Raw genomic sequence first — 14470 nt, forward strand, 5'->3', positions numbered from 1 at the left:
TTTTTTTTATAACTCTACATATATACATACAAAAGTGTACCATATATATATGTATATATATATATCTATCTATATCTATATCTATCTATCTATCTATATATATAAATATATTTATATATTCCAATCTATTGTGTCCACAAAATAGATTATGAGTAAAGGATATAAAATTATATTTTGACATACTTCCTTGATGGTAGTTCAGTGTATGCATGTGTGTACATGCTTGAGAGTTGAATATATATTTTGTATATGTTGGACACTGCACATTAAGATGGTATTACATGCACGCCTGGCTATTGTCATTAAGAGGTGGGGCTAATGATGTCATTTAGATTATAAAATGAATGAAAGAAAGCTGAGAATCTGCAGACTATCAAAGAAAGAAAAGAGAGACATTGTGAAAGACTAGGAACAACTGCAGAGGTTTTCACACTAAGATAACAAACATTATTTACGCAAGATCCAAAGAGGAAGAAATTAACTGCTGTACTGCCCAAGATGAATACCCCACATATCCTGGCTTGTGGGCTTTTTCTAACACTATTATCTGTAAGAATGGAAGCAAAACCTTTGAACCAGTCTCAAGAAAAGGTAAGCAGATTGTTTGACAGCTTTTTTTTTTGGCTCTGAAAAGAAATTCAAAAAAGAAAAAAGAAAAAAAAAAGCAAAGACTGCCAAAATATTTAGTGCATAGGCTTTCTGAGTAAAAAGAAGCAGAGTAGAGTGCTGTGCAGACTTAAAGGGTTGAAGACCATACCCCTTACATAAATTTTAATATCTCTGGCTCTTGATTACCCAATATGTATGTATGTATGTATGTATGTATGTACGTGTGTGTGTGTGTGTGTGTGTGTGTGTGTGTGTGTGTGTGTGTGTGTGTGTGTGTATGTCTGAGAGAGAAGAAGACAAGACAGAGAAAGAGAGGCAAAGCGAGGGAGATTAAAAAAAAAATCAAACCTCTGTTGTGCTGTACACAAGCAGTTATTGCCCTAGTTTATTACTGAAACAGTATTTTGCATATTTTGTGGAAAGAGAATTTCTGACAGAAGCTAAAAACAGGATATTAGTGGGGAAAAGAAAAACTGAGGATTCGTCAACCCCACTAAACACACACACACACACACACACACACACACACACACACACACACACACACACACACACACACACACACACACACACACACACACACACACACACACACACACACACATTTTGATACAGTTTAACTTTGTTAGCCAATTTGGATTAAGTAAAAGTCCTGAACAAGAGCAAAGTAACAAAAACTCCATCTTTTTATTGAAAAAGATTAAATTAGTGACTTTGGAAATGCATGAGGAGTATGTATTTGGAGATGTAATTATCCACACATAGTTGCCCATAATCAAGTGGGAAATTGTTTTGTGAAACTGCTCAGGAAAAAGCAGAATGTCTAGGAAAGAAGGTCTCTGTGGGTTGGGTGTATACTGATATGAGGGCATGCTGACAAAGAGCTATCTACTATGTGTCAAGACATATACAAATTGCTGGGAACTAGGATTTCCTTAACTCTGAGCCATTTAAAAGAGAGGGAACACTACCTTGTACAAGTACACTGAACTGCCTTTTAGTGGTGTATACTCTCAGAAATACATCTTTAGAGATAGAAGACAGTTGATTGTGTAATAGAAGTGGGTTAGGAGATAGTTGCCAGGTTTGGAACATAAACTGTTGGCAAAATGTGCTTGGAAAAAAAGATCCCTGAAGGAAGTAACTTGCTGTGCTGGGAAGGAAGGAGGCGCAGTGTGTAATTAGTGAGTTATAGTTATTATTATAAGGAAGTACATACATTTACAAATGAGTCATACATAGACCAGCTTGCTGTGTTAACCGAGCCAAAGCACAGAGAAATTCATTTAATTTCTGCTATCCTTTTTTTTCTCAGACAGTAAATGCAAGTATACTAATATTGGTTGAGAGGGTTATATATAGAAAGTGCACATGAGATCTTTGAGTACCCATAAGAAAGAAAAACAAAACCTGATGACACCATGTATTAGGACTCAGTTGTTAACAATTTCCAAGCGCACATAGAAATTGTACTGTAACCACATGGCTGTTTTTGCATTGTCATGGCTTAGAGTCATTATCAGTGTAAGAGGACACAACACACCTCTGATACTGCATTTGTAGTGCATTTTGAATAAAGCTAACTTATCTGGCATGGTTTTACCTCCAATGTTTTAAAGGAGCAAACCTCTACTTGTACGTAGCAGGCATATTATATACAAACACAAATGTGTGTGTACACGCATGCACACAAACACACATACACACACTCACATTAATGATAGGGGAATAGACGAAGAGTGGAAGAGAGAGAGAAAAAATGACAGTTTGTGAAGTAGCTTTCTTTAAAGCAATGTAACACAGTTCACACTAAAAAAGTCAAACTACAGTACCTTCATTTTGTAAGAAAGTATTACACTTTACCTTTCATCTGCATATCAGCACCTATGTGCTTGTTTGATTGATGGGAAAATCTATGGAGTGGCAAATCCAAGCAAAACCTTAAAATACATACAAACACTGTATATACTATTGGTGGGGGTTGGGTGTGGAGTGACATCTGCAGGCATGCATTTTAAAGATGTGCTTACAAGTATAGGGGTGTGTTTGTGTTTCTCTCTTCTCTCTCTCTCTCTGTATATATATATATATATATATATATATATATATATATATATATATACACATATACAGAGAGAGAGAGAGAGATAAATATATAAGTAAATATATAGGGTCACCCAACACTATGCTGAATTTGTTTGAGCTTATTTTTTTGTTTGAATGTCAGAACGGTCAAATGCCATTGTTTGGCGGTAGTGAGATCATCCTTTTGTGGGTAGTAGGAAATATTTATTTTCCCCAGTGCTGTGTAACCTCAGAGTTAGTGTCTGTATATATAGTTATACATAGTTAAGTATATAGTTATGGTGATGTGAGACACCTGTGCTGGGGGTGCAAGGGGATTGTCCCTGCAAAAAATACTTAATGTATGTCTGTGTTTTCACTGAAAGTTCATTTAATGATGTGATGTCAATGTAAGTGTGTTTGTTATAAAGTTATATATATATATATATATATATATATATATATATATATATATAGTGCGTGTATTTGTGTGTTTGTGCGTGTGTGTGTGTGTGTGTGTGCGTGTGCACACATTTATTTATTTAAAAATACAGACATATCAAAATGTTGACACTCAAAATACTGACATTTTCATAATACCAACACATCAAAATACAGACATAACAATACCTACAAAAAACTCTCAAACCCCACATTAACTTAACTGCAGAAAAAAAAAAAGGAAAACCAGTCTACTTTTTTTAACAGTTTACATACAACAAGATGCTCATAATACAGTAAGATGTAGTTTGTCTAAATAGAGGCAGTGTTACAGAAAGGATTTTTCGAAGATAAAGTGCAGAGTTAGGCGAAGGTACAGGGAAGGATTTAAGGTTAGCACTTATTAGTAAAAAAGACAGGGGTCTTTGCCCCTATATCACCTTACTAATTTGTGCTAACCCTAACTCTGTATCTGCCCTTGTACCATAGAAAAACCTTTTCTGTAACAATACTACACAATACTAACCCAGAAACACACACACACAGCCACACAAGCACACACGCACACACGCACACACACACACACACACACACACACACACACACACACACACACACACACATACACACACACACACACACACACACACACACACACACACACACACACACACACACACACACACACACACACACACACACACACACACACACACACACACACACACACACACATGTGCCAACATACATGCACACAACACTAACCTAACTCTTACTCTAACCTCCAAACACACTCCTGTTTGTATTGTTTTGGCCTGGTTTGTGTCTGAAAAAGTTTTCCTTTTCCCAGACATCAGTTATGGAACCAAAAATTAATGATTGAATGAATAAGAGATGTTAGTTTTATCAGGAACGCATTTGCCTTCTAGGGTTATAGGTAAATTTTTGAAGAAAAATCGGTAATATGACCTTGCACTGCTTCTATAGTAAAAGCAGGCTGGACAAGTTATATTTTTGGAGAAATAAACTAAGTTATTGGCCAATAATTGTGTATTTAACAGTAAAATCATTTGACTAGAAACCATTCCTCTTAACATCTTATAGCAATAATTCTGGACAAAACCAAAATAACTGGAGGGGATAAAGACCCAAAAATCAGGGAAAGATTTTAGATATTGTTCTTATAAACTTACAAAGTTGCTAGAATAATAGGTTTGCATTAGTATTCATTTTCTGAAGGATGTGAAGTCTGAAACTCAAATTCTGTCAATATTTAATGATTTCAGTCCTCAGTGATTTGCCATAAATCTGCAAATATTATGAGAAGCAGACGAAAATATCATGAAAATCTGGACATTCTGTGGAATTACTGAGATTTGAGCGGTATGCTTGAAACATTGCAGGAGTATAGTTGCCAGTTATTTCCCTGAAAAGGCAGTGTGAAATGTACTAATAGTAGTATTCAGATCTCACAACATTGGTAAAATGGAAAGGTGTAGCACAGAAAACTGTATATACAATTTAATTAATCAGGTAATAAGAGGACCAGTTTCAGTTTTTCATGTGATGTAGACCAGTTTTTAACTGCCTGTGCTCTGTCCAAGCTTCTCCAGTCTATAATGGGTTTGGGGTATGCTTTGCTGGGTCTATATATTAGAACACTGAAAAGACCAAATGTCGAACGGCTTAAAACCCGAAAAAGCCACTCATCAAAATCACTTTTGTGGGGAGCTGCACCCCCCACACCCCCAACTAATTATATATACCAACTCTGAGATTTCACTACAATGAGGAAAGGGCAAATTTTCCGATCTTCACTGTACCGCAATCTCACAAAATGATCACCTGGATGAATGGCATTTTCAGTTGCCTGTTTCCTACAGAAGACGTTGGACTTAAAAGGTGGCATACATGTCCAAGATATGTTACTCCCATATGTAGGCAGTGTTGTCATAGATGTGCGCAGCAAGTAAAGGAAACAAATAAAGTTATTGTTTGACTGCTTTGTCTGTCGTACTGTTGCTTATGGTTGCTAGAAGCCTTCTGTTGCTGCTCCATGGTAGGGAGAGAGGTAGGGCTGTTCTGGAAAGGCTATACCCGAGAAAATATTTTCAAAATCCCTAAATATTATGAGGTGTTTTAAGTGGAACAACATGGAGTTCATTGTCATTCTAAAGTCACCCTGAACAACACAAGTTACCACTTCAGTTTAATGAGCTTACTTTCAACAGCTGGGAAAATGTAAAGAAAGCTATACAGAATATTCTCTGAGTTTTATACCAAAATAATTTTATATGTTGAGCACAGGCACTTTTCTTCATACAGTAATATGGTACTCTAAAGCAACAAATGTGCTTCAGCCTTAAGAACAGATCACCTAGGCCAAAAATAAATGCTTTATTGGTATTGGTGCCCTTGTACTGATTTAAGAGAAAATCTTTTTTTTGGGGGGGGGTGTTAGAAAAATATCCTTTTTTTACTCTGAACATATTACAAATACACTATGGTAATACCAGTCATAATAATAATGATAATACTAATTAAGTGCACACAGTCTATCAATCCAAACATCATCCAGGTAACTAACTTATTTATTTATGAGCATCATGACATCTACTGGAATTTAAGTTGAAGCAATCATTCTGTTTACAAGAGTTAGTATCTGTTGTTCTGGGCTGATACAAGGGTCTAGGAATAACCCTGATTTCCTGAAAGACATACCTTAGTGCTACACAATTCTTCTGTTGTGAGCCTTTATCAGTGAATTATTGTTAAACTGTTCTACTAAGGATTTCCCTAAACACTGTGAGGGTGTGCATCACGACTGTATTAATAATCACTGTTAAAGATCAGAATAACTTGATTGTTCTTGCACTACTTTCAGTAACTACTTGCTGTCTGACTCTGATTACCCTTGTCATTCTTTATTTCTTAACAAATGAAATACTACACATGGCATGTGATCTTCGACAGTATGACAAGTGTCTATTTAGTTTACATTAAATCCTATGGTGACAAATCTCCCATGCAGAGGTTGGATCCAACATTAAGTAAATGAATATCTTATTATCCTGATCATTTCTGTTTTTAATGTTTGTGATGTACACTGATGTCTGATATTATTTGTTACATTTTTACCATGGCTTTTGCCTGGGTTTATCCCACAAGACTCCACTAAAATCGGTCCTTCTAAGATAGACATCTCTAGTTAACAAATTAATTAAATAAATGGTCAGCAATCTCTGGTTAAAGTTATTTTTATTAAACCATAATAAACTTTAAGCAAATGGGATTTTTTTAACTTACTGAGGCAGGTGGGGAAAAAACTACTTGGAACTGCTGACAAAAGGTTATCATTAAATTATAACAATATATCTTTATCATTTCAAAACTAGCAAAAAAATGGAAAATATGAGGGCATCATATGGAGCAGAAGATACAAGGCATTCAGCACCTTGTAACCTCATTGGTCAACACACATTACAACAATATGATGAAGCTTGCAGTAATCTACACCTGCTAAGTAAAAATTAATGATATTTTAAATTCACTGTATAATTTTAATAAGGTACTCCAAGTGTGTTATTAGGAATTTACCTAGTTATGTGGTTAAGTCACTTGGCTATGTCTTGTGAAAGCAACATGTGAAGCAGGAGTAAAATACCACATCCTTGGGGAATAGAACATTCAGTCTTGGACCTAATAAGCAAAAGACCATTCATCAGACCCAAGACATTGAAAGCTAATCCTGCTGAATGCTGTTGGAGACTGCAAGTACTGATAATCATGCAGCTTTACTTCACTATTTACTTGTCATCTTGGAGATCAGAAAAACAGAAAAAGGGCCATTCTGTTCCTTTTCTTTGTAGATGCACAGCAGAAATTAAGAAACAAAGATGTCAGACCTCCCTTTTCTTTGGCCATCTCAGGCTTAGAATGTATAGGTAGTAGGGAGTTTGGGGACATTGGCCCTACATAGGGGTGTAGAGGCGCATGTTTTCTCATAAAATCATGTGCTATGGTGCTTTTATTTCTGTGTAGTAGCCAAATGAGTGGTTTGGTCACTGTGTGTGGTCACTCCTGTTGATTTACTCAGCAGGACTTTTGATGCGTGTCATCTTTTTGTTATCAGAGTAGGATTTACTGATCCAGACTGCATGTCCTGCGATTACTTGTCCTGCAGTCCAACTCAAGAACAAGTCATAGTCTTTGCTGTTAGGAAATGATTATTTTAAAATATTTTTTCATAAGCCATCATATTGCAGGACTGTGTTCTGTTTTTGTAGTTTCTGCAGTTGAACATTTGTGTAAATATGCAGATCAGTTGTATCATGAAAGTATTAGTTGATCTGCATGCTTACATGAACATAAATTTGGCTGGTGTGTGCTCTACATGTCATATATGATGTGGCATTTAATTTATTTTAAGATATTTTAATGTGGGGGTGGTTGCATCTCTGGGTGCATCAGGGACTTAAGGTGGTGCTTATTTGGATATATTTTGAAGAGGACTTGTTTTTTTATGTTTGCCATTAATGGCCAAGAGAGAGGGGGTGTATGGACAAGACATCACAGATATATTTCCTGTCTGACATCTATGTTTCTTAATTTCTGGTATGCATCTATTTGCTGAGCAGTTCCTGGTAAGCAATGGTTCCTTCTGTATTGTTCACAATGTGAAAATTAGCCAATTGGTTTATCAGATTAAATGGCTGATCTCACCATTAATGTATACAGGAGCTGCATAACTTCAAGTAAGGGAGATGGCCTTTTTCCTCAAGGATATGTAACCTTAGAGTAAGAATATATTAGCTCTCTGGGTGCAGGTACAGTAGGCATGTGTTCCACCCAGCAAAAATCACTTTTTATTTACATTTCTTATGTTGGTTGACTTCCAATTGTTAACTATGTAATTTTGCTGATCTGATTGTTGGATTTTTTTTATATTGTAGATGATGAATGTAATATGATAAGCATTTATGGGACAGATGCATAACTTTTGCTTTTCCAAATGGTAAATGATCATTTTGCTGCTGCAGTGTGATTTGCACAGGTCGAGTTATGAAACACAAGAATGCACACCAACTTTTGAGATTATAACAGTATTACTTAAAATTTGTCAGGAGGCAGCAAAGCAAATGACAGTTAATGACAAATAAATCCTTATATGTTCTGCAAACATGCTTTTTAAAGTAGCAGAAATTTTCTGTTTTATATACAGTTGCACACTCAGTACCTGGAAGTCCTGTATTACTGATTTTTTAATGCAGCAGAATAAACTACAGTACTAATAAGTGAATTTGCTTACTGAAATGGGTATGCATGTGACAACCTGAGCCTGTTTACTTGATTTCCAAACTTGTGTAGATTAAAATCATGATACTACACCATTTGAGCACTATAGACTATACTATACTATTTGTGAACTTTACACTATACTACACCATTTGTGCACTGTACACTATACTATACCATTTGTGCACTGTACACTATACTACACCATCTCTGCACTATACACTATACTATACCATTTGTAAACTTTACAATATACTACACCATTTGTGCACTGTAGTACACTATACTATACCATTTATACACTGAACACTATATTACACCATTTGTGCACTGTAGTACACTATACTATACCATTTGTGCACTGTAGTACACTATACTATACCATTTGTGCACTGTACACTATACTACACCATTTGTGCACTGTACACTATACTACACCATCTGTACACTATACACTATACTATACCATTTGTAAACTTTACACTATACTACACCATTTGTGCACTGTACACTATACTACACCATCTGTGCCCTACATTACACCATTTGTGCCCTATGTAGTATGGTATCAGCTACTGAGGAGAGGGATACAACTAAACATTTTTTGCCCCCCCCCCCACAGCCTAGCCATTGAACCCTGTGTGTCACCACTGCACCCTTTCATTCCTCCACTATGTCTGAAAAAAAAACAGGCAGTAGGGGTGAGACTATGAGAATACAGAGCCAACATCCATGGCTGGGTGGGATAGCATTATATACTAGCCCCTTCCCCATAGTAGCCAGCAATCTTCCTACTGGGGCAGGGCCTGTACAGCCAGATGTTTCCTGTGTATTTCCACATACTAAACTCTATCTGCAGTACTACTTTCTGCTTGGCAAGCCTACAGACATCACCATTTGGCAATTTCTGCTGCAGTCCCACAAGACCACTAACAACCAGTGCCCTTGTAGCAAGCGTATTCTCCTTTCTGTCCTCACAATAGGCAAGGCAACATTAGTCCCTTATTCCCACCCTTCCCTGGGTGGCACAACTGGTACCTAAACTCTCTGAATGAACTGGGCCACAGTCTTGGCTCCATCCTTCTGTACCACAGAGCTAGCTTCCAGAATATTTAAAAGTTGAAGGCTAACTAGGTAATGCTTTGAAACACAATACGAGTTAAAACAACCAAATGGGTGATGTATGGAATTGCTAAATGGTAGTAAGTGTAACTGTCGCACAGCATGACCCCATGTAAACCACTTGAACTTCTTGGCAATAATGCTCAGACCAGTTATGAAGTAGAGTATAATGTAAATAATCATTTGGGCTGAGTCAGCTGCACATTATCCTAGACATAAAGTGAGGAATTGCAGAGCTTCACCTTGCCCACACAACCTGTGAATGCTTCTACCGTTGTTCTGCATCTGGGTTGCACTGTCATGGTGCCCTGACACTTTAAATCAGTGGTTTCATATGTTCCCATGTCATGCCTTCCAACATTATAGAAGAAGCTACACCTTACAGTCAGAACAAGTCAGTCAGTTGACAGATATATGGGAAATGGAAAATATTGATCTGGGGTTACAGCATTCTGTCTTCTTGAATGTCAGTAGGTTGTGAGCACAAAGAGAGCACCTGCAGACTGATAATGCATTTTTGGTCTTACCTGCATGCTCTGTCCTAGTGGCATTTCTTAACAGGAGTAGGATAACTACTACTGTGTTCTTGCCAATATTTCCTAGTTTATTAGAAAAGCCACCGACAGTCTTATCCAATTCAGTTGTAGTTGAAGTTTTATTTATTTATTTCTATTTGTTAACTGGATAGGTTGACTGGTCCAAAGACCCTTTCAGCTATGACCCAGGGCCAGGTGGGCAGTCATAGCAGAAGAGTAAAATAGAGTGGTACAAATATGTAGTATAAATATATATAGTAAGTACTAGTTTGCGTACGTAATTAATAATGAAAAACAAAGAAGAGATACATACATACATAGCTACGTCTGATTTTAGTGAGCATCTTCACTAAAAGCTCTGTGTGACTGATCTATACTGGAGAGATAGAGGTATTCCAGTTTAGGGAGAAGAATATTTTTAGCTAAGGGCAATCTAGCTATAAGGGAGAGAAGGTCAGAAATTATGTAGCATTGCTTTGATGGGAAAGGTCTTTGTTCACAACATTGTGTGCATGTGTGTGTGTGTGTGTGTGTGTGTGTGTGTGTGTGTGTGTGTGTGTGTGTGTGTGTGTGTGTGTGTATAGAGAAGATAAGAGAACAGTTAAGGGTAAGACCTATGTATTTATATTCAGCAATGATAGGAATGATTTTATTTTGGTAGTCTGATATTGTAAGTGTGGGTAACTGAGGGTATTTGTGAGGGAACAAAAATAGCATAACATTATTTTTTAATGGTTTATAAGCAGTTTATTAGCTGAAGCCCAACGGATGAGATTGGAGAATGATGGTTGAAGCTGGCTTTGCAGAGTGTTGAGACATTTATAAGCTAGAAGTAGGAGATTGTCATTAACAGTCATCAGAGAGATCACTGATGAATAATGAGAAGAGAAGGGGCCAAGGACTTAGCCTTTAGGGACTACTTTGATAAGTGTACCCATTGTGGATAGAGAGATTAAAATCTGAAATGCTCTGTTCTTCAGATAGTTTTAGATAGTATTTAGTAGTATTTTGGCCAAAGTTAAGTTTAGCAAGATTGCCGAGAAGAAAGCTTTGGTTGACTATTTCAAATGCTCTAGTCATATCTATAAAAATGCTAGCAGTAATGAGACCCTCTTTGGTGTTACAGTGGATGGAGCTAGTTGCAGAGAGTAGAATAGTTATGGTGCTGAAAACGTTCCTGAATCCATGCTGTTTATCTGATAAAAGACCATCGATATTTATGTCCTTTAGTTGTTTGTAAGTTTTTCTAACATGTTAGCCAGTGGACAAAGAGTAGAGATAGACCACCACTCTTATGAGTTTTGAGGGAGGGTACTTTGGGAAGGAAGGATAATGATGGAATGTTTCAAAGCTAGAGAGAGTATACCAGTAGGAAGTGATAGGTTGCAGATGTACGTAATAGGTTTATCAATATCAGCTGTACTGTAGCTTGGAATGTTTAGGGGAACATTACTTAAGGTTTTTAGTAGGGTGTTTCTATTACAGAAATTTCTCTGAAGTGGAAAGTAGCTGCAGATTCAGTTTGAGGCTAAGGTGGATTCTGAGGAAGATTATTTAGTGCAATTTTGAAATTACTGGAAGGATCGAATGGATTTGTGATTTCAAAGGTGAAGGAAAGGAGGAAGGATTTATATTTCTTAACAGAGTTACTGTTGTTGGTTTACTGATTCATACAAAGGAGGCCAAGCCCCAAGGGATCATTACTTCATATCAGTAAATGTAATGTCAGACAAATCTAACAGATGTCTTTCTTTGGGAATCTGGGTAGTAAACTATAAAAGGGTTGTAGACATGGCCTGTTTCGATTTCACCAAGACATCTGACAAAGAAGCACTCAGAAAGTTGACGAACCATTTACCCTCAGAGGGGGCTTAGTGGTGGTAGTGTGTGTAAAATATTGATTAAACAAAAGGTAGATAAGAGTCATATTAAATGAAGTTTGTGGCTATGAAACAATGGCTACCAGCTAGGTACCCATCTGCTAAGTGACAAAGGAGGTCTGCAAGTAAAAGTACTCACCTTTACTGATGCCAGGAGCACATGGAACAAGATTTATACCTAAGTTATAGAAAGGCTGGAAGGGGACAAGGCAAGACTAGAAGAATCATATAAACATGGCAACACAATTTAAATTCCAAACAAAACCACAAAAGTAATAAGCTTTAAACAGAACACAGCTGGAGAGGAAGAAGTTTCAGCAACAAAAGTGGAAAGGCCATGTAAACTAAACATAAGAAGCTATTTTGACAGAATGGCCAGGAAGGCAGGTGAGAGTAATGCTGAACATAGGAAGAGATATCAGCAATAAAACCCCATTGAAAGGACTGTATCTGGTTCTGGATACCTTATTTCTGCTATGATATAGACAGGCTAGAGATGCCTCCAGTAGATGGCAATAGAAATAATTCAGTCTTTATCAGAAACCATAGAGAATGACATCAACTTAATGTATGTATGTGTGAAGAAATGAGGCAGAAGGTTTTTATTACAGAAACAAGTACCTCATGGGTATGCAGAGAGTAAGAAAATAGACATATGGCAACAAGATAAAAAGATTTGATGATAAAAGGTGGAAGGCCGAAGGTAGATATGAGGAAGAAGTTTTTCTTGGAAAGAGTAGTGAGTGATTAGAACAAACCTGAAGAAATGACAATAACATCAATGGCAGAATTCAAAAATGCATAGGAGAGACTTGTTTGGCTGGGTGTAATAAGAAATAAATAAGCTGTAGACCCTTCTGACCAATAATTCATCATAAACGTAGGGTGATAGACAAGCTAGGAAAATGCTGCTTATATGACATGTTTCTGAAGTCCTTTTTCTTTTTTTGTTCCCACTTCAAAAGTCAGAGTAACTTTTTGGTGAAGCCTTCCTGGCTAACAGCAGCTAGATACCTCCACTAGAGAACTTTCTGTATCTTATATGGAATGTTGTCATTATATATTTATTTATTTGTTTATTCATGCCTTCCTTAAAGTTTTAGCAAAAAAGAAAAACAATGCTCAAGGAAAGAAAATAATTTGTTTTCATGGGTGACCTGGAGAAGCTTACTGTAAAATAACAAATTATAATTTAAGAAGTGAAAATAATACTACAAACATAGTAAAATCAAAAGTGAGCAGTATTACAGTACCTATATGGTAAAGCTGTTTAAGCTTTATGAGATAAATTCACATGTAGCATGGATATATGGTTATGATAGATTTACATGTGCATTTTGGTTGTGTCTGTACAAATATATTAATTTTCACTCTTCCCACTATCACAACAGTCATTAAGAAATCTTTTAGGAGAAGAGCTGTCGGAATACTTGACTTCTACAGAACAGGAGGGTAACAGTAAATTAGAAAATATCCGAACCAAAGGTCGTCTGTTACGGGATCTTCGCATTGACACACGTTCTAAGGCTGCCTGGGCTCGAATATTGCACGACTTCCCAAACCCTTCTAAGAAGTACAAAGGCATAAACAAGAAAGGGATGTCCAAAGGCTGCTTCGGTCTCAAGCTTGACAGGATAGGATCCATGAGTGGCTTGGGATGTTAAGAGACTGACACCTACTGGTGGTAAGTGAACATGTTTCACAAAGTTCTGATAATGTTTGTAATGCCTCATCTTCAAATATGTGACAAAAAGAGAAAAAAGTAAAAGGAGCAGAATAAATGTACTTTAATAACCAAAATGTTTCTAATGCATAATTAAGTAGATGAAATAACACATGCTGCAACAAATGCAAAAGGCAGGCATAGATAAAAGAAAATCATTTTCATGGAGAAATATTCAAAACTGTGCTCATGCCAGCAGCTGTAGTAACTATGAATGTGGAGGCAAGTGACCATCCATACCTAAAGAAGCTACCAGCACATCATATTATGAGATACCTAATAATCTCATACTGTTCCTTCTGCATTCCACATATATCTAATACTAATCGACTCAAAAAGTAATATTGTGCAATTTTGCTTGAAAACATTACATTTTTTTCTCTTAAGACTATGAGTTCAGCTGTTTCTATAGTTTGTTACATACATAAAATTGTAATCCGGTTTTGAGACATCATAGTATACTGCCAGGAGACTAACTGTAGTTTCTCATCTACTCTCGGAAAGGAAGATCTTGCACTTCCCTATTAAGTCAATAATAAATAATAAATAAGAAAGAAACAAAATGTAAATCCTAACCTGTAAAATAAACAGAGTTATGTATCTATTTTTTGTAAAGATTTTTTTGACGTTTACTAGTTCTGTAAACTGTTTTAGAAGGATAAGCAGCAGAAGAAAGTACAGTTAGTTCAGTATTATTTTACTGTTTTGCCCTATACCTCTTCTCAGTGCCAACTCCCTCCTTTCCTCACATGGCAGCACCTAAATAAATGAGTAATCTGTTTCCTGGACTGTTTTGGTTA

General features: G+C 36.5%; 1 protein-coding gene across 1 annotated transcript; it reads left to right on the forward strand.

Annotated features, from left to right (window-relative positions):
• Window positions 1–356: 356 nt before the first annotated feature.
• On the forward strand, window positions 357–13632 carry NPPC (natriuretic peptide C). Its single transcript, XM_044070681.1, has 2 exons — window positions 357–591; window positions 13339–13632. The coding sequence occupies exons 1-2, from the start codon at window positions 499–501 to the stop codon at window positions 13609–13611; spliced, it is 366 nt and encodes a 121-aa protein (XP_043926616.1). The 5' UTR covers window positions 357–498; the 3' UTR covers window positions 13612–13632.
• The last annotated feature ends 838 nt before the right edge of the window (window positions 13633–14470 follow it).

This window comes from Protopterus annectens, chromosome 4.part1 (assembly GCF_019279795.1).
Source record: "Protopterus annectens isolate FY-2018-M chromosome 4.part1, PAN1.0, whole genome shotgun sequence".
NCBI lineage: Eukaryota > Metazoa > Chordata > Ceratodontiformes > Protopteridae > Protopterus > Protopterus annectens.